Below are 14,368 nucleotides of genomic sequence, written 5' to 3'. Positions count from 1 at the left end.
TGAGTGGAGCTGAGCTGAGCCAGCGTAGCAAATCCCAGCATGCACCTTTGGCCTGAGACGCATCGCACCGCGTAAACACACATTTTCACGCAGGATGATGCCTTTGCAATGTTGAGCAGTCTCTCAGAATACTGAGTCGAGTAAGTTTACTCCCATCCGGTTATTCACTTGGGGATGATGGCCGTGCTGAGCTTGAACCAATAAAAAAAACATTTTTTCACCCTCCCTAAATTTAACAAGCACTTGCTTTTCTCCATACATTTGTTTTTATTGTTCTTTATATGCATCATCAACCAGCATGTATAGCAAGTTACAAAAGTTGCATCCATTCCGCATGAGTGGATGCGGCCGGGTGGTGACAATTTTTCAAAAGCTTATAACGCTAGAAAATGTTTGTCGAAAGTTTTTGTAAAATAGTTGGGTCTTTGACTGCCTGGCATTCGAACTAAATCATCCTTCAGTTTGACAGTTTTACAAAAAATACTTTGGTATATGCTTAAAACTTTTGGGTCAAAGATAATCATTTATTAATGGACTAATCCACTTCTAGGGCGAATCTGACCCAATATTCTGGGTTGTTTTGATACAAATACAAGTATCAGGACCTCTTTTTTTTTTTTTTACCAAAACAGTTTTAATTCCAACCCATTTCACTGGGGTGTTTTGTACAAAAATATTTTGTTTTGTCCAAAACAACTTCCTGTGTATGTATGTGTATGTATGTATGTGTGTGTGTGTGTGTGTGTGTGTGTGTGTGTGTGTGTGTGTGTGTGTGTGTGTGTGTGTGTGTGTGTGTGTATATATATATATATATATATATATATATATATATATATATATATATATATATATATATATATATATATATATTTATTTATTTATTTATTTATTTATTTTAAACAGATTTTTTTAAAAAGCTACAAACAGGTGAATCAGGGAGTGCCAAACCGCGAAGGCAACACAAGCTCCACTATATAGGTTTGTTTAAAAAAAATAAAAATGAAACAAAAAAATGTATGGTGCTTAGGCGGGAGTTGGGGTCTTAACCAATTGTTGATTAATCAGTGCAATTTAAAGGCAAATATTGATTTATTATACGGGCCATTTGCGTTCCAAGCTTGGTCACAGAACAAATTCAGCTCGCGAGCACCATTGCATTTATTTAAGTGCGGGAGGAGAGAGAAGATGCGAGCAAGTCATTCCTTGATATCAGCTCAAAGGGTAAACAAGAGCAATGCGTGACAGGTCGTGGAAGCGAAACGCGCACGCCTGTTGCAAAGGCATGCGCGCCTCACATGCAGAGAAATGTTTTGCAGCGTTCCTGGTGCGCGCATATATACTTTATTCAAGAAGCGGCTCGCTCGTTCGGTCAACTGCGCAACAACAAATATCGGACATCCAAGCGGGCTTCGCTGGACTACCTGAGTAACGCGCCGCTCCCTCATGTCTCCAACATATTGTCCTCCTTGAATCCGATCGAGCCGCTCAACAGAACCGAACAGGTGAACGACGCGTCACGGGAAAATCCGATAATCCACTAACCACTTGTGCACCGCCAGTATCACAACGTCCGCGAGGTTCTGAAAAGGGCCAAATGGGAGTCAAACAGCCCACTCGGTTCTGAAAAATCCCAAATAGTCCCACTGAAGTCCCGGTTCCGTTGACTCCTCCTCCTCCTCCTCTCTCTTTTTCATCGGATTAGGCGAGCTGTCCATCCCCGAGATACTTTAAAGTTCAATATGATTGGATGGCGGCCAAAGGGGAGTCCCAACACGAGTGGGCTAACTTTGGATCAGGAGCAATAAATTGGTTCACCTCCGCGCACTTCCACCCACCTGCTGCATATGCCAGAATTTATTCATTAGGATTCATCCATGATACACAAAGAAACCTTGTCTCCTGTCACATTAGTCAGTATCAACAGGTAAATGGGTTCTACCTTGGACCGCCCTGCCAAAGTTTTGGGTTCAAGTTTGCATAGACTAGACGAAGCGGTTACTTTTACCTTCTAGATATTTGTTTGTTTATTTATTATACATCATTAAGCAGCAATTTTGGATCCATTGTTGCTCTATTTGTGAAATACCTCACATTTTTTTCTTAAGTTTTCCAGTGTCTGTGTGGAAACCACAGTTTGTTTGTTTTTCCAAATAATTGGCTTATTTCTTGAGGGCATGGCACACTAATGCATCTTTCCCTAAAGTGCAGAACTGTTTAATGAGAATGTTAATGTTTTTTCAATCACTCAATTTTCTATACGACCTATTCTCGATAGTGTAACAGGTGAGCTGGAACCTATCCCGCCCGACTTTAGGCTAAAGGCGATACAAGTGCATTTTGTGAATGTGAACCCAAAAAGCTATCAAACCACCAGCTGTAACGGAAAACCTATTCTGCCAAGCATTGTTTGATTTCTGGATTTAAAAATTAAATGAGAGACATTCATTGAGAGCAAGGATCGGAGCTAAGGTGATTTGCTTCCAAGTTGGCTATAAAAAATGAATTCTTGGTTTATGGATGGAATATCAACTTTTTCTTGGGTCATCTGAAGTCGTGTTAATTAGCTTGCAGGTCAACATCCATAGCGGTTAGCACGTCCGCCTCACAGTTCAGAGGGTTTATTCCACCTCCCTGTATGGAGTTTGCATGTTCTCCCCGTGCCTGCGTGGGTTTTCTCTGGGTACTTCGGTTTCCTCCCACCAAAAAAAAAAAAATCACTCCAAATTGGTGTGAGTGTGAGTGGTTGTTCGTCTCTGTGTGCCCTGTGATTGGTTGGCAACCAGTTCAGGGTGTCCCCCGCCTACTGCCGGATGACTACTGGGATAGGCTCCAGCAAGCCCCCGACCCCTGTGGGGACAAGTGTTACAGATAATGGATGGATGGCAAACATCCATAGGAGCAGCGGGAAGGAAAAGCACTTAACAGGCATTTAAGCTCTTCCTGTTAGAGACCGATGCGGTTAGACTGCGGTGCGCTTGCATACTAAAACCGAGGATGCCCAAACTAGGCTACAAAAGTACAGAATATTTCCTATAAAATCAATAGATTTCTTGCAGACGATTCTTGAGGGGCCTCTTAAAATTGACTCGCATTGCATGATTTATGTAACACATTATTTATTTTTTTGCTGCAATGGGAGGCATCCTTTTTTCTGATACGCATCAGTTATCTGTTAAAACAAAGATCAGTGACTGTCTGCCAGAAAATCCTGCAGGCTAACGTCAGGTCATTTTTGCCTTCAAACTCGAGCTTCCTTGGGTTATGCAGCACGACAATGACTTCAAACATAACAGCAAGTCTATCGCTGGATGGCTCCAAAAAATAATGAAGGTTTTGGAGTGGCTTAGTCGAGGTTTGCCGGTTGAAATACTCTGGAATGACCTCAAATGCAATTCAGGCATGAAAACTTTCCCAAATGTTTATGTTAAAACAATTTCATGATGAGGAGTGGGTCGAAAGGCTCGGCAGCAGTTCACGAATGCCTGATTTCTGTTGTTACAGAACCGATTATTAGGTTCAGGGGCTATTCAAGGAGGGTCACATGGGTTTTGATTTAAAGTGGTAACCAATAAAAAATTAATTGAGAAACTGTATTTTATAGTTAATTAGTGTGATGATTTTAAACACAAATATATCAGAAACCAGGAAGAAAGAAAATACATTTTACCGGAACTTTTTACAAGCCCTTTTTACCGGTACGAATAAATCTACGTAGAAAGTAAAATTGTTATTTATTTATTTTTACAAATGATGTGAAATTTCCTTGGTCAAATGGTTGCTTTTTGGACTGACTGCATAAATCCACATTTGGTGTTTGTCGAACTGACCACGACTAAAATTTGAAGTTGACTAATCACCAATGACTTTTTTTTGGGGCATCTTATTGTACAATCAGCTCATTTACAAAGGACCTTTGACTCACCAGTCATCCAAATGTCCAACTAACAAAACGACAAGGTCTGCAAACATCTGCACAGATCACGGAGTAAGATAATAAGCTAGTTGTGAATGCCTGACTCGAATAACTGCTTATCTTAAAATATTCACACCGACAGGAATATGAGACAAAGTGAAGCTCAATCTTGAGAAAAAAGAAAATCAAAAAAATCTTTAGTTCAATCTCGGGTGCCTAGCAATCTTTTGAGCTTTTATACGCTGTAATGACCCCTCCGGAGACATTAGCACATTGTGATTATGCACTGCTTTGGAAGTGCTTGTGTCAACTTTGCCAAGGCAAGCACAACAACAAGCAACTGTCTGCTACATCCTAGCCAGCAGATGAGTAAACCTCTCTTTGGCTCTGGTTGCCAGAGTCTGGGCACGAGTTACCATATGCCATTATTCACCGCAATCACAAGCGTCATTAAAAATCCTCCACGTGTCAACTAGGGCTGCAAATGCCAGGCTTTCCTGTGCGCTCATTGGCTGCGGGATGCTCAGACCCCATTGTGAACTTGGAATTGATTCTATTCGCCGTGCATTCATGTGCGTTCATTAGCAAGCTTGACACACACAAGGCCATCTATCATTTCCACTTTCGTTTAGAAAAACAATGTAATACACATTGCTATGCAACACTTCATTGGCTAAACATGCACACTAATGAGATTCCATACGATGCGATATTAACCGAGAGAATAATGCTTGGCTCCACTATTAGAAGTGTGATTTGAAACTTATACGGTGGAACTTCAATCTAATGGACTCATTTCGGACTGAATTCAAAAGACAGAAAATAGTGTCCCGTAGTGTTCACCCAACATGCCACTTACGTCCATTTTATTTTCAGTCTTTTAGTCCCACAATTGTCCGCAATTCACCACAGCGCCAGTAAATAGCGCTGTACTCATTTTCGGGTCAATTATGTGGCTCATTAGAAAAGACAACAATTTTAGAAATGGTTCTCAGTACAATCCATTGCAGTTTGACAACACATCTTGGATTTATTCAAATGGAACGTAACTTCTGACAGCAGTTGAAGGTGAGCCATGATGCCTTTTCTTTACAAAATCAGTTACCATGTTTCCAAAAACTGGCAGTGTCATGCTCTCATCAAAACGATTGCAGCAGTTTTCACCTTTTTTTCAGAGGGGGAATCAAATCTGCCTGTTTTCATGGCGCGGCCTCATCTGCAAATGAGCCACTGCTTAACCTGCCCATATGGGGGAAATGCACACACACTCACACACACTGACACACATATTCTTGCTCACTCACTCTTATTCGTTCTTGCTATGGAAAACGGAAGCAATTTGCAGGCTATTAAAATAATTCATTACAATTCTCTATATTCCCTTAATTAAACTTCACTTATCGCAGTTGGGGACTCAGGAGCTCAGCCATTAAAGAGACAGTTGTCTATGGGGTCCCTATAGGTGTATGTGTGTGTGAGTGTGTGTGTGTGTGCCTGTGCATTTTTGAATGAACTGATGTCATTTAATGGCTCAAAATTGCAAGTCAGTGTGAATGTGCACGTGAGGGCTTATCGATGTGTGCTCTGCAACAGACTGGCAACAGTCCAGGCAGTATACAAAAAGCAGTGTGGATGGATAGTTTACATTCAAAGAAGCTGATTATAGTATAGTAGTTCACATAATTGCTGTCTTTTGTAGGCCACCTTTGCAATTAATTGAGAGCATAAGTGAGCTAAAAATCCTTTTTGTTAGCTCTTCCTGAGTGTTTTTTGGTTGAACTTTTCTGCGAGCAATGTTTGTTTTAATTCATGTGCGCTATAAAAGTATTTATTGGAAACGATGTTCCAAGCAGCATTGCGGTTTACTTTGGAGTCCTTGATTTATTCTTCCATCATTCATCGTGCGTCAAACTGAACTGGACTGAACTGCCGACTACTGATTGAATCACATCAAAGAGTGAGGCTGAAGCTCTTAATCAGTAAAAAATATAGAATGCAGCCCATTTTATATTCTTCGCTGATGGGTCTGTTTATGAGCAAAGTAAACCTTGACAACGTGTTCCCTTAGCCCTCAATAAATAATGACACAGTACAGCCATTTTCTGGCAATCACATTGCTATAACCAGTGCATTGCAGTTTGAAAACATCTTGAGTAAAAACACATTTTAGGGCAGGGTACCTGGGTTGCTGTGGGATCTGGAGATTGCCTTCTGGCTCCAGTTGCTAGGGCATCTTTATTGTGTGGTTAAAGCATGTACTGTATTTTGCCTGTGCGGAATGATCTCGCTCTCGGTGGAGTGATTCGGTATTAAAGCAATGGCGGGTAGTCATCTATAAAATATGCTAGAAACAAACAGAGAAAACACCCACCATACTAGTGAGATGTGACATAAAAGTTTTTCAAGTAGTCAGGGGGGGGCTAGTGGCAAGACTGCCTCTTTTCTACTGTTTCTTTGACCATTCTCTAAACTGAACTTGGAGATTTTTTTACTTTATCCATTATGTCTGAAGAGAATTAATAAGCCTGTGAAGTGAGTCGATGTGATTTGTTAACAACACACTTTTTCATAGTGTCAAATTTAGAAGACTGACTATGACACAAAGTTTTGATTGAAGAACCGAATAGTAGCACTAATCTGATTGTGAAAATAAATTTATAAGAAAGTAAAAGATAAGAAACATAGCATGTAAGGGTTTCAGATTGAAAACATGTTGAAGTTCCAATATTGTAAGTTAGCAATAGTTACTTGAGAGAGCACAACACACCTTCTAATTTGGTAGGGCACCAATCACATCACAGAAAAAAAATTACCTACAGTGGTACTGCGTTTTACTCTCGAATGTGATATTGATAATGTGCTCTATCATTAATTTAATTATTTATTTTAACAGATTACTGTAATCTAAAATGCGACTCACGCCCCTATGCCAGGAAACGTGAGTGGAGTCAAATTGGCTCATTAAAATTGGCCTTAATTGAGTTACACCTTTGCCTGGGTGAAATTAAATTGAATTAAATAACCACCAGACGCAAATCACTCAGTCCTTTATGCTCCAATTTATTTGGCAGATACCAGCAGACACCTTCACAGCATAGAGATGAGCAATTCCCAAGATTTGAATGATGTGTGAACTGCAGCCGCACCCATTGAATATTTTTAGAATTGTGTATTCTATCGATTGAGTTAATCATAAAAATAAAAAAATAAAAAAAACATAGCTCAACAATAACATGCATGTGAGTTATTTTTGTCCACTTAGGGTCACCATCTTGACATTCTGCTGTTTATCTGTGACTTTGAGTGTGTATGGCTTTAAAGGCCCGGGCCTGGCATGGTGAGCGATGTGGGTGTCAGGAAATTACTGGACCGGTGGTTAACTGGCAGCAACTTATTTCTACACAGTATTGCATAACATGTCCTGATGCACCATTTAACTGGACAGTCTCGCCAAAAGAGTTGGGGAAAGTTATTTTTGAAAAGGTGTCATCTTTCGTCCTGGTTTCCTGTCTCAGTCTTCAAGGAGGGTCCCTGTCTAATTTGGAGGCGTGGAGGGTGCAGTGCTTGTGCTCCAATGTAATCTACATGCTAATTATAATGCCAGGCTAAAGCGTGGTCGTGCTGCTGCTGCTCCTCTGAGTTCCAAACTAAACCCAGAGGCTGGCGAGAGAATGAGCATGTTGGAATTGGCGAGCGATTACGATAAGACCATCCCCTGCATGTGAACAGCAATTAGTAAGTGCAATCAGAGCCTTTACACCAACGTGTCTCTCAGCCCTTACTTTCTTATCTTTGAGGCAGCCCCTCTCATTTGTTCAAGTCTATGAATTTTAAACCACTTTGAGGTCTTCCGTTTCGGGGAAGCAAATATCAGACGTCATCGAGATGACAAGTTGGTTTGTCCTTTTTAACGTGATCGAAATAGACAAATGGAGTGGGGTAAAAAAAATTAAAAAAAAGTGCAGCAGAATTGAACAGCTATTATATCAAATGTAAGCACAAGCATCTGAAAATAGCTCCACCTGTCCAGTTTTTTTTTGTCAAGCCTGACACGTCTCGCGCTTTTCTTCTGGAAAAAAAAATATAATAAAATACTGAGTTGCTCATTCTTTTTGCCGACTTCAGCCTCCTCATCTCCACATCAGCCATTCAAACCTTACACCTCGATCTGCCCTCCGGCCATCTGTCTCATTTCTCTGAGTCGTTCCTTCAATCTCACCTTTCCCTCGCTTCAATTGCACTCTGTGAATCATTGCTCCTCTTCCACGTTTGTTTTTCATTAGCCTCGAGATGCCCATTTAAAGTGGAAAGAGTGTTGCTGACAATGATGCAGAGCCTTGTGCGCCCATGAATGAAAACCGGACAACTGTGCACGATCTCCAAGCAATAAGACAAACAAATTGCAAGAGAGGCAGAGGCGAGTGAGGGGTGAAGAGACCAGCAAATGAATGGCAAGGAAATGAACTAACTAAAGCTCACCTCATTAAATGAATCGGGCCAACTGGAAGGTGTGTGACCTGCTGACACCAATCAGCATTTTCTATCCGATAATGGAGGAAGGCATAGTTTCAAACGGGGGAAATGACACCAGGTCGCTATCAGATAATGGTGGCAAGTTTTCCATGAGCAAAAATGTCAAATGAATTACGGCTCGAAAATGAATTCTTTTGAATTCATGTTTCAAGAACAAAACCTTTTCCATTGAATGCGTTCAGGAGCTAATTAGTGAACGTAAAAGGAAAAACAATTTAGACAGACAGACAGACAGACAGACAGACAGACAGACAGACAGACAGACAGACAGACAGACAGACAGACAGACAGACAGACAGACAGACAGACAGACAGACAGACAGACAGACAGACAGACAGACAGACAGACAGACAGACAGACAGACAGACAGACAGACAGACAGACAGACAGACAGACAGACAGACAGACAGACAGACAGACAGACAGACAGACAGACAGACAGATAGACAGATAGATAGATAGATAGATAGATAGATAGATAGATAGATAGATAGATAGATAGATAGATAGATAGATAGATAGATAGATAGATAGATAGATAGATAGATAGATAGATAGATAGATAGATAGATAGATAGATAGATAGATAGATAGATAGATAGATAGATAGATAGATAGATAGATAGATAGATAGATAGATAGATAGATAGATAGATAGATAGATAGATAGATAGATAGATAGATAGATAGATAGATAAATGCAAAAAAATGTTAGGTTCTTGTGATCGATGTGATTGTTATACAGTCCACAATCTATGGAGAGCAAACTACAGTTCATGCCGTTCTTTAATCCAAGCCATTTACAATGTCAACAATTTGCTCAAATTGTTTTGGTAATGCATTGATCGGTCCATCTTCTAGTATGCTGGAGATGATCCCTGCTGACTACAGCCAGTCACCTGGTTTACCTTCTTCTTTTTAAACTTTTATGCTGAACAGTACAGTGGTTGCTGGCCAAAGGACTGTGCTGCCATCTTCTGGGCTAAAATACTTATGTAATTTTACAGCGCGATAATACTGAGATTCATTTTTGCCTCATGGTGTGCAGAAGTGAAGAAAAAAAATACTGAATGCTAGTGTATCAATAGCACAAGTTGGTCAAACAAAAGAAGGAGGAGTGCTGCAATTACATAGTGCAGTCTCCCCACTATTTTAACAAAAACATAAAACAAAAACACAATGGAAAAAAAAACATTTCAATTGAATCATTTCAAACAGTTCAATAAAAAACTCAAGAATGTGGAATGTTAGGCTCGGTGTGGGCCGGGGTTGAGAAATGCGAGTGCAGCTTGATATAGAAACCGAGTGCCAACATTGGTGGTCAAAGATGAAACGGGGAGTTGCAGGCAACAAGACAAAGGGTCACATTCTATTTCTTCTCTCATCGCGCCGAATCACCATCTCAAGTAGGAAATAGGAAGCATTGGAAATGTATGAGACACGAACAAGATGGTGGTGGGGGGGACTTGGGAAAGGAAAAACAGAGGAAGTTTGAGAACATGGCAGCCTTCCAGTAAGCTATCTGACTCTCTCACACCAGGAGTCCAACAAGCCAGCTGACTGCTATTTCCAGCATGAGATGACCCTCCAGCTGGAGCTTGGGAGGTAGAGGTTGATGGCGGGTTGGTCATGAGGGAGGGGGGGAGCAAGCGTGAGAGAGGGAGTACGAGAGCAAGAGAGCGAGAGAGAGAGACGGCATACTTCGCTGGAGCTCGTCCACCAGAACACCATTCAAGGACATTGGGAATTTACAAGATCTAAAAGAGGACCCCAGGCCTCATCTCATCACTATGTGACAGATTCGGTGTCCACACAAACATCACTCAACCACTTTAGCTGCTTCCCAAACGTTTTTTTTTTTTTAACTGTATTCAACACAACCATAGAGCCAAAATTTACAAGCAAAGACAGGTACTGTATACCGAATGTCCCTAACCCTAACCCTAACCCTAACCCAAAAGTCACTTTACTTTTTTTTTTTTTTTTTTTTTAGTTTCAGGTGTCATTCAGACAGAAATGAGGCCATCAGCATGTGACATCTTCAGCTATGCATATCATTCTGAGCAGCATCGGAGCAATGTTGGCAAGCAGTCTTTCAGTCTTCAGTGGCAGTTTGCAAAGCTTTATGACTCCCACACTCTTCCAACGTGTAGTACAATTCCCGCTATCGTTGTTAAGATTCTCTAAACAAAATCCGTTCATGGCAAACTATGCAACAGCTAGAAACAGTTCTTACCGGGTGGCAATTCTTCAATAGCGCTTCAATGACAAGTTGAGGACAGGAGAAGGACATGCTGACAAATACTGCCAAGTCTAAAGCTGTCAATGATATGGGAATGATACGGGAAATGAAGAAGAAGTCTCTGTAGTGACTTTTGGCATAACTTGTTATATTGTGCTGCAAATATCTAAAAAAATGATTTGTTTATAAGTGAGGAGATTATTTTATTCAAAGGGAAGCAAAGTACATGATGTCAAGGAACAATGTAATGTATGTACAGTGCAGTCAATTCTGAACAGGTGCATGGCTTGTGTCCCCTGTAGACACAAATCATGTTGTTGTTATTCCACTGTAAACACTTGGAGGACATGAATGTAAACTCAGCACACTCTCTTGACCAAAGAAGCTTATTGCACCACTTTAGTGCTCCTGGTTTCCTAAATATTTTGAGCAGAAATCAAAACTGTGCATCACATCTAAATGTACACAGAACAAAGTGTGATTAACATTCAACCTGAATTCTAATTTGGCTAAAACAATCAACAGCAGACTAGCCAATATACAGTAGATGTGGTTGGAACAAATACAATAAAATAAGTGGATTCAATAAAAGCTGATTTTATTAGACTGACCATTCTAAATGTAATTATGTGGTGAATTTCTTTTTATCATGAGGTGAGATACTAACATTCATGTTAATTGAAAACTAATTGATCTGTGAACAATTTTTATACCAATTTTTGTAATGAGAGAATCAGTAATAAATTAACTTTTCTAGATTAAGTTTTTGTGCTGATTTGGAAACTTCCATCGTTTTTTCACTAGCATATAAGGTTCAAATAATAATAGTAATAGTGACTGTAAAACATTTTTGCCAGGTAACATTTAGGAATTAATTTAGAAATCAGCAACATGTGGAATGTTTTTCTGAAACATTGTAGCTGTTAATTAAGGCGCATAAAATCCATACTGTGCAAGCTTTTATAGGTCAAACAAATGTGGAATGAAAGAAAATTATAGTTCAAACTTTAATGTCCTAGGGGGAAAAAAATATGTTTTTAAAATCAGTTGCTGTCGATTAAAAATTACATCACAGTAATTTACACCACTGATTTTAGTGAAAGGAAGTCCAGTCCACTTTATGGATCACATACTGCATGTGCACTTAATTTTAAAAAGCATGCCCCACCCCCGTTCTTTTTTTTTTTTTTTTTTTTTTGTAAACTTGTCAAGTTTCTTGTGAATGCACCCGCACACGCACACCAAGTTATCTTTCCTACCAGATCGGCACTTGATGATTACTCCAAACTCGTCCTCCAGCACCTCGTCGCAATAGTCCTCGGGTCGCACAGCCTCCGCCATAGGTGCACAGGGAAACCGGGTCTAAAATGGAACGGTTTTTGTGAAAACGATCGTATAATCCAAAGGGGAGCTGGATGGACCCAAAGACTCCACAGGCAAACAGCCACAGACTGGACGCGGGACCCGAACTCCAGCCAAGACGGGGGACGTTGACGCCTGAGAAGTAGCTGTCAAGTATCACGCCCAGCAAGATGGATCCAAGCAGGTGTGCGGACCAGGGAGTGGGGTGGCATGGGGTCTTCGCAGCAGCATTCCCAGCTCTAAATAGACACTTGTCTGGCGGCTGTCGTCGGCAGACTCCATGCGTAAAAACTGACACCACGCGCCGCAAAAGTATTATTTCCGGGATTCGAAACATTGCAGGTCCAGTAGAACTTATTGTTACCATGACGTCTCACGTAATTCCGGATGGTAACAGTTCAAAGTATTTTCAATAGAATCGTTGCATGACATTTGTGCAAATTTACATTCGAAAAATTCCTCCAAAATTCCAAACTATACACAGTTGTCCCCCGTTATTCCCGGGTGATCGGGACCATGCCTGGCCGCAAATATGAAAATCCGCGATGAGTCAGAGCCCAGTAAAAACGCTTTTACAAAGATGAACGGTAAATAAAATTCTACACATCACTATTTGTTGTTGTTAAATTGAAGAATTTTCCGTTTTGCCGCATCAACTCACTGCCTGATTTGTCTTTGCAGGCCACATGAAATGATGTGGCGGGCCATATCTGGCCCCCGGGCCTTGACTTTGACATTAATGCTTTAGACCATTCAAATTATTCAGATTATTTATTCCTTTGTGTTTTACATCATTGCACAAATAAAGATACAGTCATAGTTTTATATATGTTTTCAAGAAAAGCTAAGCAAAAACGGATGTCTAATTGGCAACCTCGAACACAGCACTGTAGTTTGTTACTAAGTTGTTGGTTGAAATGAAGATGGTACAGTAAACTGTCAGGAAGATACTTGGACTGAAATTGGAGTCAGACTGCAACTGGAATAGTGTACATGCCGACTGAAGTCATGTTTATTTTCAACTCCAAGTCAAACACTTGTATCGCTCCCAAATTCCAAATAGGGAAAGATGAGGTCTGAATTTTTATATGCAGAAAATATCTGAGGAATTACATCTCAAGTTGCATAAAAAATGAGAGGCTGTACTGATGTCATGCATGACATTTGGATGATCATAATAAATAAAAATACCGGAATGTATTGTGTAAAGTTATACTGTCTGTCCATTTTATGTACTGCATATTCTGCTTTGACCCGCAGGTCATAATCGATTTGAGCAGCAGAGTACATCACACTCAGCTATAAGTGAATATTACATCCTTATATTATGTATGTATTTGGGTAGAATAAAAATGTTTAATCATGTTAAAAATGAAAGACAAATGATGGAACAGCTTTGTTGCGTATAAAATGGAGGGGGCGCCTCTGCACTTGCTCAATTAATCCAGCAGTGGGCAGCATAGCCTCAGGTAAAGTTCATTGTAATGCATGGAATACCACTGTTGAGTTAAAAAAAAAAGATTTAAATACACTTGCATTTGAAGTATGACTCGAAACAATTAAAAAGAAACTCAGAAAAAAAATCATGCAACCGTGGCAAGCCCTAGTCAACTAATTTAGTCATTTGTATTAGTGGACACCGATATATTGCGTAGCATGAAGTACAGGGCTGTCCAGACAAATAATAAATTGGTGATGTAACATTCAACTTGAAAATGATTTTTAAAATATTTTTATTCATAATTTGAAATAATACTATGCTAGTATTTCATTCAAATTTCTCAAGAAGGATTTTGGACACCCCGAATGTGCGTTGAGTTTTCACACTCAAATTTCTGCAAACAATGTTTATTTAGAGACACGAGGAAACACAGACATATTTTGTGTATCAGTCATTCACTTAGATTCTTTAGCACAAAAACTTGTCACTGTCCCGTTTTGACATCACGGTCTGTCAGAAGAGTCTAAGGCTGATCTATTACACCGCTAAGCACACACAAGATTTGTTCCGAGCCATCTCCTATCAGGTGATGACCGTGACCTGCACTGAGCTGTGGCATCGCTCAAAAGTGAAGGTCAGGTGAGAAGGACCATGTCATGATATGAGGTATCACTTACGGAGGATGACTGTCATCTCGAGTAGCTGCATAAAACAAAAAATGAAATCACACCGACTGTATTGTTGTTTGATGTCATTTCAATAGAATAGTTTTGACATATTTTGGAAGTAAATATATTTGTGTGGGGCTGATTGATTATGAAAAAAATATTAATCACGATTATTTTGGTAATGATTGTAACCACAATTAGTCAAACG

At 40.0% G+C, this 14,368-nt stretch overlaps 1 protein-coding gene across 6 annotated transcripts in view; it reads right to left on the bottom strand.

The window, feature by feature from the left end:
• dmd (dystrophin) overlaps nucleotides 1-12,736 on the bottom strand; it is a 94,379-nt gene extending 81,643 nt beyond the window's left edge. For all 6 annotated transcript variants that reach the window (XM_085905605.1, XM_085905572.1, XM_085905588.1 and 3 more), the window contains exon 1: nucleotides 11,949-12,736. In XM_085905605.1, coding sequence (XP_085761731.1) covers nucleotides 11,949-12,030 — 82 coding nt within the window. In that variant the 5' untranslated portion in view covers nucleotides 12,031-12,736. The remainder of the gene's footprint in view (nucleotides 1-11,948) is intronic.
• Between the last annotated feature and the right edge of the window lie 1,632 nt (nucleotides 12,737-14,368).

Source organism: Syngnathus leptorhynchus, chromosome 1 (assembly GCF_054491065.1).
Source record: "Syngnathus leptorhynchus isolate UIUO chromosome 1, UIUO_Slep, whole genome shotgun sequence".
Classification (NCBI taxonomy): Eukaryota; Metazoa; Chordata; class Actinopteri; order Syngnathiformes; family Syngnathidae; genus Syngnathus; species Syngnathus leptorhynchus.
The sequence above is the reverse complement of the archived record's forward strand: the minus strand, read 5'-3'. Positions and strand labels throughout refer to the sequence as shown.